This window comes from Diceros bicornis, chromosome 10 (genome assembly GCF_020826845.1).
Source record: "Diceros bicornis minor isolate mBicDic1 chromosome 10, mDicBic1.mat.cur, whole genome shotgun sequence".
NCBI classification, from domain to species: domain Eukaryota; kingdom Metazoa; phylum Chordata; class Mammalia; order Perissodactyla; family Rhinocerotidae; genus Diceros; species Diceros bicornis.
Window position 1 is genome coordinate 25,871,041 of NC_080749.1, and position 27,368 is coordinate 25,898,408.

Genomic DNA, 27,368 nt, shown 5'->3' on the forward strand with positions numbered 1-27,368 from the left:
TGTCAGACAAACGAGGAATCAAGGTTGGCATCTGTCACTTACTCCAGCAAAATTCATCTCAGACTCCATTTTCTCATCTGTAAATAAAAAACTATAACAGTACACCCTGGTAGGGAGCAATTGATGAGGTAACGAATGTAAACAATTAAGCATACAGGATGACTAGTACATAAAAAACACTTGTGTTTGTATAAGTATCCACACACACATATTCATAGAGAACATATTTTAAAGTCAAAATTTCAGTCTTTCCAAACCGTTAAAGAAATGGATAGAGAGAGACACACAAAGACAGAGAGAGAGACAGAATAAGAATTAACACTAATGTCAATGTTTAAATGTTACAACAGCATGTAGGTGAAGGCAGATTAGTTTTATAAAGAAAGCATGAGTCAAAGCCATGAGAAAAGGATTCAATAGGTCACAGGATTGGGTTTATCTCATAGAATGTCTCTCAAAAAATGAGTTTATATTTAAAAAAAAAAAAAAGTTTTAGTTTCATGGGCAGCTTTAGGAGTTTCCACAGCCCTCATAGTGGGAACATATCCACAAAAACAATCTCCAAATTATTCATTATTTAGCCACCAAATATTTGAATAAATTAAGTAAACTGTTGGGAAGGATAAAAACAAACATTAATATATCAGACGACAATATATTGATAATTGTTGAAACTGGGTGATGGATACAAGGGAGTTGTTTTTTTTTTGTGTGTGTGAGGAGATTAGCCCTGTGCTAACATCTGACAATCCTCCTCTTTTTTTGCTGAGGAAGACTGGCCCTGGGCTAACATCCGTGCCCATCTTCCTCCACTTTATATGGGATGCTGCCACAGCATGGCTTGACAAGTGGTGCGTCGATGCGCACCCAGGATCCAAACCTGCGAACCCCGGGCCTCTGCAGCGGAGCACGTGCACTTAACTGCTTGTGCCACCGGGCCGGCCCCCAAGGGAGTTTTTAACATAATTCATTCTATTTTGTGTACTTGAAAATTTCTATAATAAAACTTTAAGTGTAAATAACTCAAAATTAAATAAATAGATAAAATTTTTTAAATGTACCAGAGGACATTTATAAAATCTTATTGTTGGGAATCTTTTTCTGAAAAGACTAATGTTTAAAGACAAGCTTGTTTTGTATAAGAAAATACTAATTATCTGGAAATATCAACATAATATCAACATCAACATATGTATATTGCTTATATACATACATATTGCTTATAAGTTATTTCATATACAATATGTTGCTAGTTAAATAGAAAATGGAACATTGGTTAATTAATGAAAAGCTGGTAGGCAATTCAGTTGAGTAGTTGAATGTCTTCTTGAAAACAATGAATATGTAATGAATTATATGACTCACTTCAAATTTAATTTTGGGTGCACACATCTTTTCACTGACACCAGGCTGTTATTTGTCAGCTTCTCTTTAAACTTAGCATTAAAAGAATAAAATTTAAAATAGAAACAAGAGCAACATAGCATCAATCAAATTTATGGTGATATCTTGACAAATGAGGTAGAGATATCTGCAAGTTTGAAAAAGATTAGGAAAAACAATTGTTGAAAACAAACACAGCAAATTTGAGAGTCATAGTTAGTCTGAGTATCTGTGGATTAACCACTACGAGATCTTGACAAGGCTGTACTTCACACCCTGAATTGATGACCTAAAGACTTCTGAAGCCTTTTTTTTTTGCCTGTATAACAAATGGAAAATTGGTGTCTCCCTTATAACTTTCTACGTAACTCTGCCCTATGTGGTTGCTGCAATTCCAACTCACATATCAATAATCTTGCAATTCTACATTCTCTATATGTTCGCTTACTAGAAATAGGTACTGTGAACTCTCAAATACATTTCCAGGGACAAAAAAAATATGGCTTGGGATAATTTGAGGAATTCTAAAATAAGCGATCCCTTCATTTCTTCACTAAACATAGCAGCATTAAGCTGTTTCGTCTGTAGTGGTCACTATGGTCTTCATCTTTCATCAGTTCAGGTGGGAAATTTCCAACAGTTTTTATAAAATAACTTATTCTGGAATCAGTTCCCCTAAAAGTGTTCTTAACCTTGCCATAAGTCAGTTTACAATAAATTTTAAAAGTTGATTTCAAGGATCATTGTTTCATAAAATTCTAGGCATTTTTTTTTACACTTTACAATGTGGTATTTTAAAAGAATCATTTTTCTCATTACTTTCTTTTTATGGTTAAAATATATTAGCATTTCAATGACTGCATTATTTCTTCAAGTATACAAAGACTGAATATCCCTTTTTCCAGGACGTATGGAAATGTTCAGCCACAATTGCTTTTAAAAAAGAGACTACAGTCTTCTGATTCTCCAGTTTCTGCATTGGGTTAGTCTGTATCAGGATTAAATTGGGTCAATGGACCATGAACAACTTGTACCATTACAGGCACGAAAGGACCATTATCATCTATCAGGTCAAGCAGCAGAAGGTGAAAATAAATGATCTTGGCAAAAAAAAAAAAGAGGTTACTTATCTATAATCTTTAGGTCTTGTAAAACCAACAATGTCTTTATTAATTTTGTTTAGGAACACTCCCGGATAAAATTAAAATTTTATTTAGATCTCTCACTAATCTTCACAATTACTACACCTGCTTTCACCAGATTATAGCAATTGTTATGGCAGAGTCCAGTTATTATGACAAATGAAAACTAAATACCAGCAATGGAACAGGAAGATGCCACGTAGTTGCACAAGCAGAAAGGCAATGAAAGTTCAGGAACCGAAGTGTGTGCCCTGTAGACTCTGAACTCCCTGGTGCTTGTTACTCCCTAATAATAAGCTTGATGTTTAGAAGAGCTTCATGTACTTTTTTAGGTCACCTTAGCAATAAGCGTATTCCTTTAAAATGGAATGAAGGAAAAATGGCTCCTCCTCAAGACTCTCAATTTACCATCTTGGAATAACTTGTCACTGAATACGGGGTCAAAAGCCAGAATATTGAAGGAATGTGGCATGATGGCAAACATGTTTTAGAGTGCAAAATGAAGGCTGGTGGATTCTTCGCTGAGGAAGCAAAGGAGTCAATTAAAAACACTTGCTTTTGGCGTCTGTAAAAAAGGTCACAAAGACCTTGATTGCTGTAGGAACCCTGCATGATGGAAATGTGTTTTATGGGCTAATATTATAGCCTGATTTGTTTCTCAGCTGTGCTGAGGAAGCAAAGTGGCAGGTTGCAAACTTTCTTTTTTATTTGTTATTGTAAACAAAGTTTATAGTATGACCCATTAACTGTTTTTTACTTCACTCTTTAAGGTGTATCCTTAGTTCCTGTAAGTTACATATGTAAACAAAATTCTACTCATATGCATGCATTCAATTATTTAACAAGCATTTATTGAGCCAATTATATATACCAAGAGCAGTGAAGGATTTCATAGATTTGGAAGCAACTTCGCTTGCCAGCAGAAAGCTTACGATTCAGTAGGAAAGATAAAGTATTTACACAACCCACATTTCTCAAAAGATTATACAGTGAATTTATCCTAAAATAAACATTTTCAAAAGAACTTTAAATGTCTTGGGGACTCTTACCAATTTTGACTCACAGTTTCCTTACATATTTTATGAATAATTTGAGAAATAGGGAAAAATCTAATCTTTTTTTTTTAATATGTGAATAGCACTAAGTTTAACCAAATTAACTGAGTTAACTTATTTTTCAATGTTGCTTTTTTGGTGCTTATCTTGTCTCTGCGGGTCAATGTGTGTGTATGCTTATTTTTACAATGCTCTCAGCCTACCTTATGAAAGGTCCAATGTGTGAACATATCTGTGAACTTTTTGCCAAAATATCCAATAATCCTTAAAATACTTTAATATTTGTATTACATTTTTAAATTTAATTGCTGCAACTGGATTTTAAAGGTGTTTACATAAACCTCATATCTTAATCACATCAATCCTCTATAAAATAATTTTTAAGAATAAAAATCCTATCAAATCATGACATGCAAACCTGTCAACTTTTCCATTCATTCCTAGAGTTGAATGAATTAGTGCTGTCATGTGAACTTTGGTTATTTATGCCGGAAACAATTTTACAACTGTTATTTCTTCATCTTTTTTTTTGTGTGTGTGATGAAGATTAGCCTTGAGCTAACATCTGTGCCAATCTTCCTCTATTTTTCACACGGAATGCTGCCACAGCATGGCTTGACAAGTGGTGTAAGTCTGCACCTGGGATCCAAACCCGAAAACCTGGGCCACCAAAGCAGGGCACGTGGGCGTTAACCACTACGGCACAGGGCTGGCCCATCTTCATTCATTTTTAAAAATAATTTATTAATACTGTAATGGTCTTAATTAGCCTCAGAACTTCATAGTAGCAATTAGTAATGGAAGGCATCAACTTTCTCAGAGGCATTGTTGGGTTTTCCCTACTCAGAGGCTATCGATCTGTACTTTCAAATCGTAGAGGATGTTTTATTTCTAGAGATCCCTTTGTATCACTGAAATAGTATCTGATATTTTCATTTAAATAGCATTTGTGGGTTGTGCGTCCTTTGTGTTTCTGTTTTCTTTTTCTCCTCTCAGTTTGGGTATGCCCCAAACAAACTGAGATAAGTCGGTTTATCCTAAGCGTTGTCAGTTCACAGCTATAGAAAATGAAGCTTCAGCTCCCAGACCCACTGCTTCGTTTGGTCAGACTATTTTCAAAACTTTCATACACTTGTTTTTTTGTTGTTGTTGCTGTTTGTTTCTCTCTGTGGGTCATCTGTAATTTGGGAAGCATTCCCAGTTTTCCTATGTGTTGGTATACATGCTAAAACTACAACTTTCTCCCAAATCTCACTTTCTCTTATATAGAAAGTTTCTCATGCAGATAAGGTACTGGTAGAACTTGGACAGGTTTAATAGGTGAAAATTTCACACCAGTAGTTGTGACGTTGAGGATAAAACCCCTGTTGATGATGAACCTTTGTGGGAAGTAAAGGGCCAGGATCAGCAATCTACTTGTAACCTCAGGAATAGTCTGTTTAAAAGGGGAATTTCTCATTAAACATAGCAGATCTCTTCCTGGTGAATTGTTATTACAGGCGGTAATGAGCGAAATGGGCAAAGTGTAAAGTGTGTAAACTAGAGAACACAACTTCAGGCTAAAAGATACAGCTTCTGCTCTGCTCATTGTTGCCAGTTCTCTCTATTTTTTCAAAAGAAGCTAGAAATCCAGGATTGTATGCAAAATCTCTCAATATTTTGAATTTTGGCAACTAATTCAAATGAAGTTAAAACGCTATGGAAGATAAAGCAGACATATCAGAGAACGGTGCCAGTTTGGAACCCTGCTCTAGACAAGCTGCTTCATCCTTTAATTTCTGTGTCTGAATTGAGGGAAAGGGAAACAAACAAACTCCCTAAGTTACTGATTTCTGAGTCTTGGGCGTAAATCAGAGCACAGCCAGAGAGTGTGACCAGGAAGCTGACTTAAACACAAGGTTCCCTTTTCTCTCTTCTGCATCTCGTTAAACTCCCTTCTCCCTCACTGGTGCTCCCTGGAGTTTGTATTACTTAAGGTACAGAGCCAAAAAAAAATTTCTTTTCTACTACCCTTTAGACTTGATAATAGTTTCATATTTATAAAATAATTACCAAGGAAATAAATAATTAACAGTAATAAATTATTCTCACATATATCAGTTACATATTAGCTTCCACATATTTATCATCTCCTCGAAAACAACGTAATGATAAAGATATTATTATTCCTGATTTACAAAAGAGAAAACTGAAATCTAAGGGAAGAAAACACACTTGAGTACGTTCCCCAGAGAATAAGTGACTGAACAGGAACCGGAACCCTCATTTTCTGGCTCCAAATCCAGTGTCTCTTTCCTGCTCTTTCACAGAAACACACAGGGGCACAGTGCGGGCAATAACCTGAGTTACTCAACATTTGACCTTGTTTCCCAGAATCATGTGCCTTATCTTTCAAGTGTCCCCATAGTCAGCATCTTACCACTGGACTCCTTCAAGCTTATTCCAATTTTCTTTTAAACTAGTTCCAAGTGCATACAAATTACATAAAGGGTGAGGTGGTTAACATCTGTGACTATTTGGACCAAAGACTGGCCCTGTGGTTTGCAACCATTAGAAGCAATTACAGCATCTCTTTGGCAGGTCAAAGAGAAATTCATTAAGTTACTGCTTCAAAACAGAGTTGCAATAGCTTCCAATAGGGCCTAATGCCCATATTTAGAAAAAAGACATTTCTATCCTCCAAAATTACCTATGTAAGTAATCCTATAGTCAAACTTGTGGCGATCAACTTAAACTGGTTGATATACATACAATTATATGTGTATGTATACACATACACATATACACACACATACACACAATATATACACAAGAATATATATATACACACAAATATATACATGCACAAAATAAGCACTTTGACTCATAACTTATGAGATAATTGAATTCAATACTAATTTAAAAGATTATTATTTATGCAAAATAAATCTGTGAAAGGCAAATTTATTTACCCATATCTTGGGTCCAAAGCAATGGCCCTGGGGTGTTCCATGGCTCCTGCTATTAGAGTAGTTCTTAAGGAACCATCTAGTTTGGCCACTTCGATTTGGTCCAGATTGCTGTCTATCCAGTAGATGTTGCCTGCTATCCAGTCAACTGTCAGTCCTTCTGGAGTGGCCAGGCCATGCTCCACAACTACCTCAATCGCACTGACTCCTACAAAAAAAGGAAAACCAACACTTGTACCTGTTCAAGGAATGTGTTGAGCACAAAGGAAAAGGCCTATTTAGCAGCAGTACGAAGTCCTTAAACATAATAACTTTGAGAGATATAGTGTGAAAGTGTTAGCTGGCACAGAGGCAACCAAGAGGGCCCCAAAGTTAGAGTTACTGTTCTTTCCCACCAGAAATTTTTAATCTCTTAAGTCCTTTCTGTGACAGTGGAATAGAATTTTTAAACATCTCTGAGGCTAATTATGTTTAGGTTGCAAAAAAGTTATTTCTTGTTTTTGACTTTTTAGGCAGAACAAGGGCTTTGGGGAATAATAATGATGTGCTGGTTAAAATCAGCACAATTTAATTCAAACGTTGATTTTCAGGGGTAGAATAAAGAGAAAAAGTCCACCTGGGGTAACATGCATTATAACTAGTCAGCACCTACTTTTTTTTGAAGCATGATAGGTGAGATAGTTTTTACTGCATTTAACCTTAACAAAGACAAGCCCCAAATCACACTCTCCCACCCTCTCCAGGGCCACAAGACTTGCAGGATATAACACGTTTGCAAATAAGAGAAGGCATTAGTGTGGTCTAAATAAAAATAAGCAATTTGGTAATGTCCACCAATATTCTTATTTATCCATTCCTTAATTTATTTTGAAATTTTTAAAAATTTTATTTTAAAAACACTTTTTCTGGTAGGATAACTCTTCGTAGTCTATGACATTGCCAGTGGTTTTGTTAGATATTTTAACAGTGTGTGTGTGTGTGTGTGTGTGTGTGTGCTTTTTTAAACAGGTAATCTTCTAAGCCCATGGATCTAAATCCATCATTTGAAATCAATGTCTTGCAATATGACACAGGACACAAATTCATACATTATAATTACATTGCGTGTTTAAATATTACCATTTTTCCAAAATTGCAAAGGCGACTTAAGGAAAAATTTAGATTTTGTTAGAAATACCTGGCCTTTGGAATGCTACACGAATCCAACATTTTCAAGAGAATTAGTACATACATTTATCTCAAAGCCTTGTTACTTAAGAAAGGCCTAGACTAGACAAAAGAGATAAGTTAAAGTATTGCAAAAATATTTAGCTCATATCAGTAGCCTTTGTAACAATTCATTATTTCTTTGAATTATGCTGAAAGATAGTAACAAATTAAAAAACAAGTTATTTTAACTCACAAAAATATGACTACTAATATGTAGAAGGCAGTTGTTTTTTCTTGTCAATAAACTTCTCCAAACGTCCATGGAAAAGTCCACAATTTGAAAATGGTGTGAATAACACAGGCCTTCACTGCTCCCCTCCCTCAACATATGTTCACACATATACTTGACATCCCTGGTTTTACATATATGAGGGAGGAGACAAAGAACCAAAGGCCAAAGATTGATCAAAATTCCTTCTGATTACAGCATATTTTTCTGGAATTTTCGGTTAAAAATTAATCTAAACATTAATTCAAAATAGTAATATATGTACCTCCACTTTCAGAAAGCTTGCCCCGGTATATTCTGTCTTCTACAACATCTGTCCAATAAAGTAAACTTTGATTGAAGTGAAAATCAAGTGCTATTGTGTTTCTTAATCCAGGAACAAGTAGACTATAGTCTCTTTTATGAAGATCAATCCTTCTGATCTCATGGCGAATAGAAAAGATGATGAAAGCTTCAAAAGGATCTGAAAATAAATTTATTTTTAATAGGCTTAGGAAAATATTTATAGACTTTGGTAAGTGGAATAAAATCCTTGAGGTCAAAATCCATTTATTTTAAAGTATAATTTATTACATAATTCTCTGTCATTAAAGGAGCAATTTCTTTTAATCCAAAATTTAAAAGAAACTTGAAAAACTTAGGTTTATGTGTATTCATTAAAATAAAGTATAAATGTGTTTTTATTCCTTGGATTTCTATACACCTGATTCTGATTAAAGAATACAAGAATTGTTGAAATTCAAAGACAAAATGGGAGATTGTCTGTTTTAGGGGAATTTCAGCTGACAATCCAAACCTCAGAAACATCACCACAGGAATTGCTAAGAGTTAGCTAAAACTAGCTCTGCTACTCTTAGCCCATCACATTCCCACAGATCCATGAAGAAGAGAGATCCAACAAAAGAGGATTTCTATGAATGTAGAATTCCTATAGTTAAGAAGTGTTCCCCATAAGAGGGAAGATGACTGCTTTTTTCACAGTCCAAGAAAATCATGTCTACACTGTTCCCATACTAGTTTTTAACTCTGGATCAGGTCTGAGTAGGGAGAAAGGGATGAGATTAAAGCTTTATATTTTTGTACCTAAAAGAAAGAATGTTTCAATATCTGAGTTACTAAAATTATGTTATCATTTCGAAAATGTATCAAGTCCTCTACCAATTACTGTTGACATACTAATATGAGATAGACATGAATTCTGCTTGATGACTATACATTTTGGAGGGACCCAGACTTACAACGATTTCCCCCATTTCCATGTTAGTGCCTTTGTGCCCTTTGTGCTTTCCTTTAGGGAAATTGGTTTTCCTATCCCAAGTCTACACACGTTCTCTGAAGATGAACAGCTATAATCATCCCTGTCCACAGTGATTGACTCAAGAGGTGGATGTGAGATCTAAGTCAGGCTAATGGCTTTGTAAACTTCCAGAAAAATTTTCAAGCTGAGAGGGAAGAGTCTCTTTTCTTCAAAGGTCACAGATCTCTAAGCCTCGTGTTGCCAGCGTCTATGTCCTTGTAGTTTGCGTAAGTCTACTTGTGGTATTGCAGTAGAAGAGACAAAAGCCACAAAGAATGAAGCAGTGATGACCTGGGGAGAGACCGTGTCCTAAGGACATTTAAGTCCGTACTTTCAATTATCCCTAAGACTAGTTTCTTCCTTCAAATCCCGTATATGTTTTACATGCTTTGAATCTGTAAGCCAATGCATTAATTCTATTTAACTTCATTTGAACTGGGTTTTTGTCAATCGCAACCAGGTTTACTGTTCTTATTAATCTCATTTGCTCAGAGAGGTCTTTCTTGATGAGTTACCTAATAAAGGCCCATCTCCCTTATTCTATACTCCCATAGCCTATTCATTCTCTTTGAAGTATATTTTAAAATCAGTATTTACTTGTTTGTCATCTATCTTCCTTACTGGGTTATAAGCTCTATTAAAACAGGGATCTTGTCTGTCTTGCTCATTATGATGTCCCTAACACCTAGCACCAGGGAAGACATAATACATACCAGGTTGTAGATTCAGAAGGGTGCTGACCTAAGCTGGCTGCCCTTGGTGTAGGGGAATCATTGCCATTTTTTTTCCCACTGGACATGAATCTACTTTAGGAAGCTCTGAGCAGCACATTAAATAAATATGTTTTGAGTGAAAAAATGTAGACAAGAACTGAATCCATCTTAACAGACTAGCTGATAACTAGCACGGCAGGGAGAGAGAGCCCTGCCATGATCAGCAGAGCCACCTACTTAACCTGCAGCTGACCGCATAGTATAAGGAAGCCCAGCCAAGGCCATAAGACTGCTTAGAAGGCCTGAGAACTTGTGAGCAAAAATTATATGTATTGTTGTGATCACTTAGGTATTGTAGCTATTATTGCACAGTATTGTGACGTTTATTGCACAACATTACTGTGGCAATAGCTAACTGATACAAGATACCAAATATTTACAAAATAACTAATTCCAAATAGCTGCCAATAGAACAAACACTCATAAAATTTTAAATCTAGAGTTTAGTACTTTTAAAGTAAAGAAAATGGTTGTGTTGGATGTACAGTTATTTAAAAGAAAGAATACTTAATTTTGGATCAGGAGCCTTTGTTTGATTCTCTACTATGAAACAAATGCTTGCCTTTGAAAAATTCTTTATTTTTTTCAGGAATTAAATGCCCTTACCTGTAAAATGGGGTTAACAGTAACTTCCTTTCAATCTAACTTAAACTGTTATCAGAATCCAATTAAATAATGCATGCAAATTTGTTTTATAAGCTGAAAATCATCACGGTAAATACAGACGTGGAGGTAACTGTGATATAGTCAAAAAGCAGTAGAGTTGGAGTCAGAAAATGCAGGTTTGAGACAGAGCTCTCCTACCAACTAGCTGTGTAAATTTGAGAAGTTTATTTAGACTCTCAGATCCTCAATACTATTTTACTTATAGAATGTACAACATACTGAGTTATCAGGACAACTGACAATTAAAAGTATGAATACTTAATAATATCTTAATAGATGTTTAATAATTATTATGAATATTAAATTCCAAAGATTATTCAAAGGAATAAACAAAAGAGATATTGTATAAGAGAAAAGGCTGGAATGATGACACACCAAAAAAAAGTTGGATATTTCTTAGCCTGTGCTGGAACTCATGACATTTCAGCTCTGAAGAGCTTCCATATCCTTTGGTTTATAGTTTGCCCCTAGTCAAGTAGTAAATTATAGGTGCAGTAGCAACTTGCTAGAGAAATTTATATTTAATACCTGTAAAAGGACATATAGTTTTAAAATTGCACAGTAATGACAGGCTGCCTCTTCCTTAGCAAATCACACCAGAAGAAGAAAGGAATACAAGAAAAAAAAGAAAAGAAATGCAAGTTCCACCTTCATTAACACTGGAAGACATCTGTTACCAAAACACCACAGTATTAGAAGAAGGGTCGATGAATGCATTCAAAGGGCAAAAGTTTCTGAGAGAAGATGTCTACAGCTGTAGATATAAAAAAAAAATACTGGCAGAGCACAACTCTCCAAGGAGGTAGCACAACCAACGGGCAAAGACCACAATTACTTTTTGAAAAATGAGATGGGAGTAACAGCCTGATCTCAGCACCTTTTTGAGCCCATTGGCATTGTAAAGACCCAGGAAGATGGTCTGAATGAAGAAACAAACAGGCATGCAGCATGTTAGGTGAAAGAAATCAGGCTCAAATGTCTACGTACGTAACATATGATTCCATTTCTGTGACATTCTGGAAAAGGCAAAACAATAGAGACAGGAAATAGAACAGTGGATGCCAGTGGCAACGTGTCTGGGGAAAGCCTGATTACAGACTTTTAGACAAAAATCACTAGCCTCCCTACCAACAACAGCCACTGAGAACACAAAATGGAAAAAGAACAAATGCATATTAGCAACAACAACAATGAAAAAAGATAAGGAATCTCAGAATAAAATTATTCAGAAATATACAGAATATATGAAGAAATTTTAAAACACTAATGAGAGGAATAAAGACATAAAGAAATGGAAAGGTATATAGTATTATTAGATAGAAAAAAAAATATCCCAAAGATCTTGCTTCTACCTGAATTAATTTATAAATTTCCTTTGATAAAAAAATTACAAATACCATTCTTTAAAATAATACTAGATAGTTCTAAAGTTTACATTAAAAAAGTGTGACTCACTAGGAAAATTCTATGGGAAATATATAATAGTGATTAACTCCAACAGATATTAAAGTACATTATTGTTTCAATAAAAAAAATACTTCAGTACGCACCCATAATTAACTATAGGGCTGAGAATTATAGTTTTAGGGCACCTGGAGAAGAAATTAAGTTGGAAAATTTCCTGACATAATACAAAAAAATAATTTCCCAATAGCTTAATAATTTTGATATAATAAATGAAACTATGAAAAGCTTAGAAGTAAATATAAAACAATTATTTTTTGAACTCTAGAATAAGGAAGGCCTTTTTGAATTTGACACAAATCATAGAAGATCTAAGGAAAAGATTGATGTTTAATATATATTTAAAAAATTATAGGAGAAAAGATAAAAAAGTCAAAAAACAAATTACAAACTGGGTAAAATATTTGTAATATAATAACATACTAAATTCTCTAATACATATGAGCTCTTAAAATTGACAAAAAAAATACTCAAATAAATAATGGGCAAAGGGTACTACATAATTCATAGAAAGGAAAATATAAACAACTTTTACATGTTAAAACATGTTCAATTCCCTCATAAAATGATAAAAGGATTTTAAAACCATGAAAATATTTGAGAAGACACTATATCGATTAAAGTGCAGATATAAACACTCTGATACATTGATAAAAGTATAAACTGTTACAAGCTATATAGAGAGCCACTGGGCACTATCCATCAAAAGTTTAAATATCCCTTGAGCAAGGAGGTCCGTTTGTATGGAATTATTCTGAAGATATAGTTTTACATATGAAAAATGGCAGATGAGAAAAGAAATGCTTTGCAATATTATTTGGAGTAGCAAAAGATTAAAAACAACAGAAATGTTTATCAATAGATGGCTGGATATATAAAGTATGGTACAGTCATATACTATAATATTATAAGGCCACATAAATTAATGTGATTGTACACATGTGCCGATATGGAATAATTTCCAATATTTTGTAAGTTGAAAACAGCAAGATGAAAATAGTGCACATACTATGCTACCATTTAAGTTAAAAAAATAAAAGATTTGTTTTAGACCTATATAAAGGTAAAACTTAGAATATTTCTTGAAGTATTAATGAGGAAATGCTGTTACCTATGTCTTGGGAACCGGTGACCAGGGCTCAGGAATAGGAAGAAAACTAATTTTCACTTTATTCTTCATTGGTTCCATTTTTTAGCATTTACATATATTTTCCTATTATGATTAATCACTTTTAAGAATAAAAATTCAAGCCAGTAATAGAAGGAATTATCATTTCCAGCTTCTTTGAAACACTCATAAATAAAACAAAAATTGTTTGGGCGTGACATATACGCTGAGCAAGGTAATTCAGTATGACAAATACTGTAAAACATGTTTTTTCCCTTCAGGAGAACTCATATTTCTACTACAACAATATTTAAGAGATCACCTACTGCTCTGACTTTCATGTTCTATTTGAGAAAGTATAGTCTCTTGAACCAAAAATTACTGACTTGTGTGTTACAACTGATGTAGAAAGGAATTCTACAACAAATGATCTGGATTCTACCCTTGCCTCTGCTACAAATAAAGAAAAAGTTACTAAAATTACGTAGGTCTTGTTGTTTTGATTTTTAAAATAAAACAATATTTTTGGTGATGCAGGCTTTTAAAATTTCATGTGTTGAGTCTTGAATTATTAATTGAATTATTAATAAAGCAATATTAATATTAGCCAAAATAGACTTTAAGGCAAAGAGCTTTTATAGAAATAAAAATTTCACTATTATATAATAAAACAAACAACTCAATAAATAAAATAAAGTTCTTAAAATGTCATGTGCCTAATAATATAGGCTGAAAATATGTAACACAAAATTTAACAAGATTAAATGAAGAAATTGATAAATCCGTAATTACACTGTGAGATTTTTATCCACAACACCCACACAAACTGATAAAAATTATAATTACAAAAATGATTAGAGCAACAAAATAAAAAACAAAAGGCTCAACCCACAGGAAATATATAGAAATCTGCACCATCAAAATAGAAGACATATTCCTTTAAGCACACATGAAACATTTAACAAAATGGCTATGTTCTAGTCCACAAAGTAAGTCTCAAGAGACAGCAAAGAATCAGTCTAATAAGGAACACATGCTCTGAGCACAATGGAATTAAATTAAAAATCAATTATAAAAACTGCTAAGTTCCTCATATGTTTTAAAACTAAATATAATTACTAAACAATTTCTTAACCAACAGGACCTCAAATAGAGACTGCAGAAATAAAGAGAGATATTATGGCAACAAATATAATAGGGTTAAAAAGTATGAATAATTAAAAAGTAATAAGATAGAGAATCAGTTCCTGAATGATGGAGTAAGGACCTCTAAAAATCCTCTTCTCCATAAAAACGAGGAAAACACAGGTAAAATGGTCAAAATCACTTTCTTCTGAACTCGAGAAATTAACCAAAGTCTAGTAGCAATCCAATGAGTTTTTGTTCAAGAAAAATTGCTGAATATCAGTAAGAATAGCAAAGTTTGTGGTATTTTAACAGGTACTGATCCTACTCCTCTTTCCTCAGCTTAATGGTAGCCTTGGAAACAAACAGTTCAGAAGCCACCAGACGGTGCAGATGGGTTTGGAGTTCCCCCTAAAGCCCTATCTCCAAAGAATTGTTCATGGAGGAAAAATTGTCTTTTCAAGATATTGTGCTGGGGGAACTGGATTTCAAGTTGCAAAAGAATGAAGCTGGAAGGTCACATCATACACAAAAATTAACTCAAGATGTATCATAGATCTAAATGTAAAGCTAAATCTATACAACTAAAAGAAGAATACATAGGAGTATATCTTAGTGACATCAGATTAGGCAATGGTTTCTTCTTCTTCTTTTTTTTTTTGTGAAGAAGATCAGCCCTGAGCCAACATCCATGCCAATCCTCCTCCTTTTGCTGAGGAAGACCGGCTCTGAGCCAACATCGATTGCCAATCCTCTTTCTTTTTTTTTTTTTTTCCCCCAAAGCCCCAGAAGATAGCCTCATGTCACAGCTGCACATCCTTCCAGTCGCTGCATGCGGGACGTGGCCTCAGCATGGCCGGAGAAGCTGTGCGTCGGTGCGCGCCCGGGATCCGAACCCAGGCTACCAGCAGCGGAGCGCGCGCACTTAACCGCCAAGCCACGGGGCCGGCCCTAGGCAATGGTTTCTTGGCTATGACGCCAAAACACAAGCAACAAAAGAAAAAAATAAGATGAATTTCATCTAAATAAAAAACTTTGGTGCTTCAAAGGACAACATCAAGAAAGTGAAAAGACAATCTACAAAATGGGAAAAAATATTTCCAAAACACGTATCTGATTAGGCACCTGTATCTAGGACATATAAAGAACAGTTATGACTCAGGAACAAAAAAATAAATAACACAGTTAAAAAATGGGCAGAGGTTCTGAATAGGCATTTCAACCAGGAAGATAATCGAATGATCAATAAGCACATGAAAAGATGCTTAATATCATTAGTCATCAAAGAAATGCAAATCAAGCACAATGACATATCACTTCAGACCCACTAGAATGACTATAATAAAAAGAGATGGCTAAGAACAACTGACGGCAAAATTGTGTAGAAATTGGAGACCCTCATGCGCTGCTGGTGGGATTTCAAAATGATGCAGTCACTTTGGAAAACAGTTTGGCAGTTCCTCAAAATGTTAAACATTGAGTTACCATCTGACTCAGCAATTCTACTCTTACTTATATACCCAAGAGAAATGAAAATGCATGTCCACAAAAAAGCTTGTACATGAATATTCAAGGTAGCATTATTCATAATAAAGAAAGAATGGAAACAATCTAAATGCCTATCAAATGATGAATGAACAAAATGTGGTGTATCGATACAATAAAAATATTATTCAGCAATAAAAAGAAATGAAATACTGATGTATGCTAAAATACAGATGAACCTTGAAAATATTATCCCAAGTGAAAGAAGTTGGTCACAAAAGACCACATACTGCATGATTATATTTTTATGAAACATTCAGACTAGGCAAATCTACAGAGACAAAAAACAGATTAGTGGTTGCCAGGGCCTGGGGTAGGGACTCAGGGGGAGAGATTTTTAATGCCTATGGGGTTTATTTGGGGGGAAATGATTAAAATTTTCTAAAATTAGATAGTGGTAATGGTTGTACTACTCTGTGAATATACTACAAACCACCAAATTGTGCACTTTAAAAGGGTAAATTTTATGGTATATGAATTACATCTCAATTCATCTGTTATAAAAAAAGAAATACGGCAATGAGTGTGGAAATTTGTAAAGAATAAAGAACTGTACAAATACTACTTTTATTTCACTGTTAACTGAAAATCATATAATTTTTATTCAGATTAATCTGTATAACTATACTTAGCTCTGAAATCTTTTCCATCTATATAAGGAAAGAAAATACAGCATGCTAACAATTTAATGCTTTTTCTTCCCTATGCATTTGTGCTAGTTGAATAAAACAGAAAATTCATTCTTTAAAAATTAATAAAATAATATTTAATCTCAAGAATTCAGAAAATACAAAAAGCAATTAACAAAGAAATTAGAAAGAATAAAAGAAATATAATTATAGAAATTGATAAAATAGAGAAAAAGAGATTATCAAGAAAACCCAAAGCCATTTGTTTCAAAGACTAATAAAATATAGATAAACTCATGGGAGGAAAATAGGTAAAACAACCCATTTTCTAGAAAAAAATGTTAACAAAATTGACTCAAAAAGAAATAGAAAATGTGAACAGATATATAATCATTATAAACATAGACGTAGTAGTAAAATTATGCCCTCTAACCAAATGTAAAAAAAAAGAGAAAGAACAGATACACCAATTTCACAAAAGTAGCCATCTCTTGGGAATGGAGGAATGGATGCACAGAGGGTTTCAACGTTATCTAATGTTTCATTACTTTTAGACAATGATTTTTACCATGAATAACAAATTTTCAATATTTTAAAAATTTGGCTGTGAATACATGATTCTCCACTGGTTTCAAATATGTTTGAAAGATTGCATGGTAAAATGAAAGGTGATTAAAAACATACCTTTTTTCTCTGAACAATGACCACTACAGGCTTTTCAAGTTCTTGTATTTACTATAGTCAGTTTGTGGTGAGAATACAGTTGTTTGATAAACATTTACTTGATTATGTGTGACTATAATAAATCAGTTTACCAAAAATAAAAAATCAAAATATAAATACTCAAATTCTTTCATATTTGAACTCTGGGTCTTGATAACTTTCCAAATGCCTCTACTTTTAAGATTTCTGTTGGTTTATTAAATTATTATTCCTCTTTGAGAGAATAAAAAAAGTTGTAATGAATAATCCAATATATCTTCTTCTAAAGTAGTAGAAAATCACGAAGACTGGCTTTTAAAATCCCAAGCCTTACAATGATATCTTGCTTTAACCAAAAAAAAAAAAAAACAAAACTCTGTATAAAACATTTGGAGATAAAACACAATGAATTTTCTGGTGCTTTTCAATTTTGATGTAGGTATATTAATATCTTTTGGGGCAAACTCAACTTGGAATGAATATTGGCAATGTGAAATAGTCATTCATTTTTACAATCTTCTAATAATTTTTCCAGTATACTAGCTCCTGTCTCATAAATGACCGAATTTAACAGCTGAAACCAGCACATCCTTCTCTTAATATAGAAGTGGCTTGAAATTTTTCTGTTTTAGCATATTATGACACGACATATGTACAAAACAAAGCAAGTACAATTTACATATTATATAGTGATAAATTTCATGTTTATAAACGTAGCACATCACAAGTAGCTTTTAAAAAACACTCAAAAGACTGTAGTCTTCTATCTACAATTCTCTTTGATTTTCTTTTAGTCTCACTACAGGTTCACATAATGATTTTTACAAGACGGAATATGAAAGCAGTAGATGACTTGTCTAAGAAAAAGAGTCCCTTTATAGTCCTCTCAGGGTAAATTGTTATTATAACAACTCCACAACTATCAATTCTATATGAATAGCTCCTGATTCTTTATCATATATATAACATCGTCAAACAAAAAGTGGTATTATAGTTACAATGTTTTCTCTCCTGCTATTTCAGAGTTTTTACTATCTTCTTGTTCTTATATTTAAGAATTTATTTGAATTTCTCTGTCCCCATCATCAGATACATTTCCTTCACACAGTAGAAACTTATGAAGTGGTAAATGGCCTGTCGTTTCTCTGGCTCAGTATATATTATTACTTCCTTCTTTCCATTCCTTTAGCTATAGCTATATTGGGAATGAATGATAGTCAAATATTACTGAAGCGTGATACACATGAAGGCAGAGGACATAGAATCTATGAAATGAAGGGTGGGATAGACTTTTTCACCTATTACTCAAACCTATGAATTTATAAGATTATGCCACCAGTTGTTCATCAGTTTTTCTTAAGAGGCCTTTTTTTGTTTCTCCCCTCTTAATCACTTGCCTGAAAATTTCTGGATTTTTTTTTCTCAACAGCTCTGCTTATAATTCAGGTTTTCAAAAAACTTGTCTATTCTTTCTATTCATAAGGGGTAAGAATCTGTATTTGACGTCTGTATGTGAGAGAGGGAGAGAGAAAGAGAGAGAGAGCAAGAGAGGGCAAGCTCATTGGGGTAAGGGATTGAGCAAAAAATCTTTGCATTTCTAGGACATAGCCCAGTGCCTTTTGCTAGATTGCATTTAATAAATATTTGTGATTACATAAACGAATTGATGATTAATTATAAAAATCAGTGAATGAATACTTAGCCCAGAAGACATTCAACGTGGGGGGATAAAAATGATTATGGGAGGAAGAAAAGGAATGAAGCAAAGAAAGGAGTGAGTGAGGGAAGCAGAAAGAGAAAGAGGAATTGCTCAACAAAGATCAAGGTGAATAAAACTAATAGACCTGTGACTAAATGAAGAAGATATTTGAAATGTCTAAAGTTTAGAACATAACGGTTAATTCTTACAAATCAACATGAAAAGGCAGTTATCTTAATAGGAAAATGGCCAAAGGAAATGAAGGGATGCAAAAGGATAACAAGCATATAGAGAGATAATCCAACTCATAATAACAAAAAAACAAACTAAAGCAATGAAATATCATTTTACTCTTATATATTGGGGGAAAAAACTAGAAAGTTAGATAATTTTGAGACCTGGCAAAGACGTAAAAACTTTGGAAGTGTACTGTTGGTGCAGATGTAAACTGTTTAACTCTCTGAAGAACAACTGGTTTTACTTACTCATAGTAAGTAGAAGCATGTCCTATGAGTCAGTAATTTTGGCCCCAAAGAATTTTTCATGCAGATTTTAAGAACATAAGGAAATGTATGTCTATGGCAGCGTTAGTTGTGCAGAGAGTTGGGGGCGACTTGAGTGTACTTATATGGTAGAACGGATAAACAGAAACAGGTGGGTACATGCCATGTGATACTGCTATATACATATGTAGCACAGATCATATAAACATAGTAAAAACTTATTACTATTTTAAGTAATAGAGGAAGCTTTTACATTCAACAAGCATTTGCTGCAAAATTTTTATATATATAAAAAGAGGTTTAAAATAATTTGATTCAATTTTAGCTTTTAAGAAAGTTTGGGCGTAACTGGTGACAGAAACAAGCTCCTAAAACACAGACTGGGGGTCGGCCCGGTGGCGCAAGCGGTTAAGTGTGCGCGCTCCGCTGTGGCAGCCTGGGGTTCATCGGTTCAGATCCTGGGCACGCACTGATGCACCACTTGTCAAGCCATGCTGTGGCGGCGCCCCTTATAAAGTGGAGGAAGATGGGCATGGATGTTAGCTCAGGGCCAATCTTCCTCACACACATACAAAAAATAATAATAAAAAAAATAAAACATAGACTATTCAAGGGCATCATAGGAGTGTGAGGGCACACAGCACAGAGAAATGGACTGGATATTCACAGTAGTTTGTAAAAGCTCTTGCTTTGGAGTCGGGAGGAATAAAGCTCAAAACTTTGCTCTAACATTTCTTTGCCACAAGGCCCTGGGCAAATGAAGTAACCTCTCTGGGTCTCAGTTTCCTTAAGTACAAAATCAGAGTATTAAAAATATCTGATTGGTTTCTTATAAGTTATAAGTAAGTTATTCATCACATTTTAGATGCTTGATAAATGGTAGCTGTTAATAATATTACAATAATTAACTTGAAGAAATGATTCATAGAGCGGGGAGTTTTGAATAGAGTATAGGATTCAAATTTCCAGAAAGAATGTAGAAGATATTGTCATCCTGAAAGGTCAGAGATGATAATGAGCTGAGGACATGAAGCAGATGGTAAAATGAAGTGAGATATATGAAAGTACTTTATACATTCTTGGCCACTATGCATTTACTATCATTACTAACGAAAACAGTAATAACATGCCTGGATGGGAACCCATAATGGAGGATAATGAAATATCAGTTTGAAGAGAAAATATGAGCAAAAATGAAGAAAGCCCTGAATAGCAGGCTGAAGAATTTGAGGTTCTTTCCACAAATAATAGAGAGCTACTTTAAAATCATGGATGGAAACTGATATTTAAAAGTATCATTTTATTAAGATAAATAAAGGAATGGATGGCCAGATTATAAACTCGCCACAGCTTCTTTCCCCTGATCTCTTCACCTTTATCTCCCATTATTCCCCAAGGTAGCCCATTTGCTTACCATTACTTTGTTCTTTTTCTTTCACTTTTTATTCTTTACTGTATGTCTGATGTCTTTCCATTAATTCTCATCTTCCAGATCTCGATTTACCTCTCCCTTTTCAATAAAAATACTATATTGCTTCAAGTTTCAATGTTCTTCTCCTCACAAACTGGAGAAAGAAGAGGATGACAACAGAAAGGCCAGAGAGGACACTGCCATCATCACAACATATGTAACTCCTGGCCTGTGCTGTGGCACAGACGCTACTCAATTGGAGAAGGAAGGCTGAATCCAAGAAACACTGTAGAGAAAAACTGGGATATGGAGAGGGGGAGAGCAAAGAACTGGAGAAGTCAAAGATGAGTTGAGTTTGTCAGTCCTGAAGATCAGAAGAAAAGTGGAACCACTGACAGAACTAAGGAAAACTGTTTGGATAATTTTGGCCAACTAATTTTGAGGTGACTTGATGATGCTTAATGAAAGAGAATTGGATAGTAGGGAAGAAAGTACTGGAGATATAAATGCCACAGTAATCAGATTTGGGGTGATAAAGGAAGAGCTCAGAGTGAAAGGAGTTCTCCAAGAGACTACACATGGAGGTAAATGAGAATTAAGGTTTGGGTAACAGACACAGTGTACTAACAGGTGACCATTGTATTTATGCATTTTTGTCTTTACGTCCATAATCTCTTTCCCAAAAAATGATATAAATTGAAAAATAGTTTTTAAAATCAAAAAATGGAAAATGAGAGAATAAGAACCAAGAAAAATATTGGTGGGAAAATTTAACCTAATTCAGGCTAATAGAAAATAGAAAGGAATGCTATAATGTTCTTTCCAATATTACTAGAAATATGCTGCAAATTTGCAAGTGAGCTGTCTACCAAACAGAAAAGAAACAAGAGATAGAAAAGAAATGCAATCAGCAGCAACATTCTAGGTGTTCACAAGTAAAAAAAAAAAACAATACTTTAGGAGAAAGGTGATTAATAAATTATGCATTAAAGAGGGAACACATAAGGAACTGATAAAGTATTGAGATGTCTAAGAAAAGTGAGACTTACAGACATATTAAATGAAAAATAAAGATTATAAAAATAGTATTTATGAAAATCATTATATTTAACTAATAAGATGTTAAAAGTGAACTTCAAGAAAATAGAATCAGTCCAGGAATTCAGCAAAAGCCAAATTGTAAAGAATTTAGGAAGGAAAGAGTTGAGAGAAATAAGAAAATATGAAAAATTACAGATGAAAATTCAAGAGAAAGAAAGAATGGGGGAGTCATGGTTCTAATTTGAAGCATAAAGGGTACTATTATTCTTTATTTTTAAATAAAGAATAAGCACAGGTATGGCATTCAATATAAAGAACACATTTTAAAAATAGGGACTCAGCTCAAGAATGATGGAAAAAAGGAACAAAAGGAGAGCAAAAAAAGAAACTTTATTTTCAAAGGCCCGTAGTTAATAGTCAACTTATTGTTATTGAACTATGAATTGGCTTTAGTTTTTCAAAGACAAATAAAGTAAATGAAATATAGAATAAATCCTTCTTTATATATGAAAATTGGTTTAAAGAAAACATAATTTTCAATATCTAACAAAACCTATATTATCTATCTATATCTATATAGGCTCACAACGGTATTTGGTATACTATATGTTTCAGGAAGTGATGAATTACCAGCAGGTTAAATTCTCCATGTAAGAAAAGTTCCATATTAACTTTAAAATGTAAAATATACTTTTGCTTCTCTCTTAAATTATAAACAAAGCCAGGTGTGAAATATAGCAATCTTAACAGTGAGAAATGATATGGTACTGTTAGTTTCACTCTGAGCTGAGAGTAGAAGGTAGTCAATTGCATTAGGAGAATTATCTTAGCACCTGGTCACTTATATTCAAATGCTGAATTATTCTAATATCGAACATGAGTTATTACTGATTTCATAGAGTACCAAACCACTATAATAATTCAATCATTTTGTCATCTGTATCCAAAACTCAGATATGGAGCCAATTCTCATGCAAAATATGATTCTAAACATGTCTGAGGTCAAAATTTAATCTATTGTTTCCCTATTCCAAACAAGTATATAAATGAAATGACTATTATCATTACAACAAATTGTTATTTTTTTCAGCCTCTCATGTCAATTACTTGGTGTGAGAATCTTGGAAGAGAAAGATTCAAACAAATGTCTGCTAATGTTATGCTTCTAGGACTCAAATTTTAAGTAAGGGGAAAACAACCACAAAATAACATTTAAAACAAAAGAATAAAGTAATTTAATATTCTCTGAAGAAATATATTTGCATATTATTTTTTCAGAACTAGACTGGCTATTATGTAAAACACAAGAGAAAACTCTATAACCTGATTTCTGACCTCAAGGTGCATATTATTTCTTCAGAGAGATAATGAATAAAAGAATAAGATAGACAGGAATATAAAACAGCCAATTAAAAATGTGACCACATATTTTCATGGACAATATATTCTAGACATAGAAAGAAGAAATAGGTGGAGAGCAAGAATATTTGGGAAAAGTCTCCATTAAAGAAGAAAGATTTGAGATAGTAGGTGTTAAAGAATATCCAGAATTTTTCGAGATGAAGAGAGGAAAGTACAATCTAAGTAGAAGAAGCAAAGTGAACAAAGTTTATGATGTATGGTTTCTTAGCAGTCTGATGAAGCCTGTGTATCCCTTACAGAAAGTTTTAAAATGTACAAAAACAGTAAGAAAAAAGTAAAAAAAAAAAAAAAAATTTACATAGACAAATCAAATATATTGAAATGCAATTATCAAAATTAAACAAAAAACACTTCTGGATGCAGTAATATAAGTGCTTTTTTAATTAATGCATTCGATAACAAGACTGAGCAGTGGGTCTAATGATTCCCATTATTGAAGCAGTAGTGGTTCTCAAAGCCTGAACAAAAGTGATATTTTGAGATATCAGCAACAACTTGAATGTGATATGAATATGTCTATTACTTCTATTGGAGACACAGTCATAGCTGCTGCTAATAACTGGTATGCGGCATACATTCACAATTGAAAGAAATGTTAACTTTCAGTGAGAGGTTAAAGAAAACAAAGGTGTAATATTTTCCCCCAACAAAGTTCAGGGAGACCTTCAATTCTAACCATGGACCTCTAAGTGCCCCGCAGACTTACACTAAGAATCTGGAGAAGACAGTAGGAAACCATCATTCATTAAGCACCTAATGGCCGTGGCTTAGCGGTTAAGTGTGTGCGCTCCGCTACTTGCAGCCCGAGTTCGGATCCTGGGTGCGCACCCACGCACCGCTTGTCCGGCCATGCGGAGGATGTGTCCCACATACAGCAACTAGAAGGATGTGCAACTATGACATACAGCGATCTACTGGGGCTTTGGGGAGAAAAAGGGAAAAAAAAAGGAGGAGGATTGGCAATAGATGTTAGCTCAGGGCCGATCTTCCTCAGCGCAAAAAAAAAAAAGGAGGATTGGTATGGATGTTAGCTCAGGGCTGATCTTCTTCACACACAAATAAAAGCACATAATGGGTGTGGGGCACAGTAACAAGTGCTTCATGTTATTCTTGCAACATGCTCTAAGGAAGACATTGTTATGATGAGCACTAATATTTGAAAGACGAGAAAACTGAGGCTCAAGAAGTTTAATGTAACCTGCCTAGGGTCACATACATAATGAATGCCAGCTGCAGAATTAGAGTTCCAATGTCACATTCCATAGCCTTTGTTTGCTTTTCTCACTGTGGAATACAACCTAGAGAATCAGTAGAATGTTTTCAATGGACAGTTAGAAGATGAACACAGCCCAAGCAAGGAGTTGTTTTCAAGAGTAGCAGAAATACAACTGCAAGTGTGGAAGGGCCACAGTTTGGAGGGTTCTAAAAAGCATGCAAAGAGAAATGAAAGTAAATGCTTAGAAGAATACAAAAATAAGCCCCTAGGGAGGATGATGCTGAAAGCAGTATCTAAAGATGATATAATCTGATGGATTGTAATGGTAAAGACTTTTGTAATATTTTCTGTCCAGAAGATTTTGGAGTAGGTCTACAATGACACATTATACTTAAATGCCTTGTCTGAAATTAGTTGAATCCTTTTATTAATTTTCTGAAGGTGGTTTTGCACATTTCCTCAAGATCTATTCTTAAATATAGCTAGATACACAACAGACAAAAAACAAAAAAGCCCTTGCTATTCTTAAATATAGCAAAACACATCTGCTTACCAACACTTGTGCAACTTTCACCGTCTACCTCCAGCTTCCACCCTTCATAACACGAGCACTTGACTGCGTACTTGTGCTGCTCACACACTTGACTGCACTTCAGATGACTGCTACAATAATCCATGATTTTACATGTTTTATTATCTTTGTTGAGTTGAAGTCCTTCAGGGCAGGAACAGACAATCCCTCTTCCGGGAACAACAGAACAGTGGTTGCTACAGCCTCCATTATTCAGCGAACATTCATCTATAAAAGGATGGAAAAGATTACGGAGCATTACCAATTGTTTTGCTCAGTTAAATACTAATCATTGAACTCAATTCTCTAGGGCTGGAATTAGAGCAAGGATATTATAAATGAATAGAAAAAAGCCCTTTTGGATTTTTTTTCTCCTGCATCGGGGTAGGAATGATGTAATTCTATATGATTGGACTAGGGAATGGAAGATTTTCATTTCTCTAAAACTTTGGCCTACACTTTGTTTTACCCCATAGAGGTAAAGTGAGTTCAATGTTTCTATTACTGGAAAGATTATGCTGAGCCTTTTAGCAGTTAATGCAAAATCAGTTGTTGAGGTCTTCCAAAAGGGATGCACATACAGTGATGATCTGAATATTTGACTTATCTCAGTGTTTATAAATAAATAGGCGTATACATAGACATACATATAATATCTATATATCTTTTTCTACATCTATAGCCTGATTTACAATGATAGTGTAGAATGGATTAGTTTGTCCTTTACTAGTTGCAGTCATTTATTTCTAAGTTAGGTAAACTGCACATTGTTCCCTATATATTGGTTATTATGATTAATTCATTGAGGCCATGGAAACATAATAAATAACACATACATAAAAATGGTATTTTGGGCTGAAATAATGAGTAACTAGTATTGACTGCATGGATAATATGATTGGTTTATAAAGAAAGAGACCTTTCTTTTCATGGCACTTATAATTTATAATTACAGTAGATATATTTATGTATTATTCTATATCATCATCAAATTGTAGGCTCCAAGAGGGTATACAAAATATCTGTTCTATTTATGAGTGTATAACCAAGGGCTAGCATGGTGCCTAGCATAGAGTAGGCAGTTAAAAATATTTGTTGAATAAAAAAATTTAACAAAGTTGTCTAAAAGCACATAACTGTGCCCAAATTAAGCCAGGACTTGTCCAATTAGGAAAATTTCAAGATGATATACTATGCCCTTGAAGAAAATAGCAGATAATGGTTTTTGCAACCACACTGTTACCTATTACTATGTACTAAGTACCTAGTTGTAAGGCCAGAAGAAGCTTTTTCTTTCTTTGCTTTAAAAATATTTGTGAGTAGTTTTCAAAGCCTATTTAATTAGGTGTGTTTTGAGACATGCTAAAAAAGAATTACCAAACTGTAGTAATATTTACTTATGTACCTCAAATATTTTCTGCTGTCTATGGAAATTTATCCAGTTCAGAAATTGGGCTGAGGAAACAACATGTGTTGGAGAGGATGTGGAGAGAAGGGAACTCTCGTACACTGCTGGTGGGAGTGCAAACTGGTGCAGCCACTATGGAAAACAGTATGGAGATTCCTCAAAAAATCAAGGATAGAACTACCATATGATCCAGCTATTCCACTGCTGGGTATTTATCCAAAGAACTTGAAAACACCAATTTGCAAAGGTACATGCACCCCTGTGTTCATTGCAGCGTTATTCACAATAGCAAAGACTTGGAAGCAACATAAGTGCCCATCAAGGGACGAATGGATAAAGAAGCTGTGGTATATATACACAATGGAATACTACTCAGCCATAAGAAATGATGAAATCCAGCCATTTGTGACAACATGGATGGACATTGAGGGTATAATGCAAAGTGAAATAAGTCAGAGGGAGAAGGTCAAATACCATATGATTTCCTTCATTAAGTAGTAGATAATAACAACAATAAACAAACACATAGGGACAGAGATTGGATTGGTGGTTACCAGAGGGGAAGGGGGGAGGGAGGAGGGTGAAAGGGATAATTCGGTACGTGTGTGGTGATGGGTTGTAATTAGTATTTTGGTGGTGAACATGATGTCATCTATGCAGAAATAGAAGTACAATGATGTACACCTGAAATTTTTACAATGTTATAAACCAATGTTATTGCAATAAACAAAAAATTAAAAAAAAAAAAAGAAATTGGGCTGAAATGTAAGGCTTTTCAAAATATTTTCTATACTTTTTAAATTTCTATATGGGTCAACTGTT

At 34.1% G+C, this 27,368-nt stretch overlaps 1 protein-coding gene across 1 annotated transcript in view; it reads right to left on the reverse strand.

Moving 5' to 3' along the window:
* The window catches only part of LRP1B (LDL receptor related protein 1B), a 1,024,768-nt gene that overhangs the window by 620,345 nt on the left and 377,055 nt on the right, over positions 1 to 27,368 (reverse strand). Inside the window, exons 20-22 of the mRNA XM_058548897.1 lie at positions 25,121 to 25,366; positions 8,232 to 8,429; positions 6,532 to 6,736 (exon numbers count right to left, since the gene is read on the reverse strand). Of these exons, the coding sequence (XP_058404880.1) occupies positions 6,532 to 6,736; positions 8,232 to 8,429; positions 25,121 to 25,366 (649 nt within the window). The remainder of the gene's footprint in view (positions 1 to 6,531; positions 6,737 to 8,231; positions 8,430 to 25,120; positions 25,367 to 27,368) is intronic.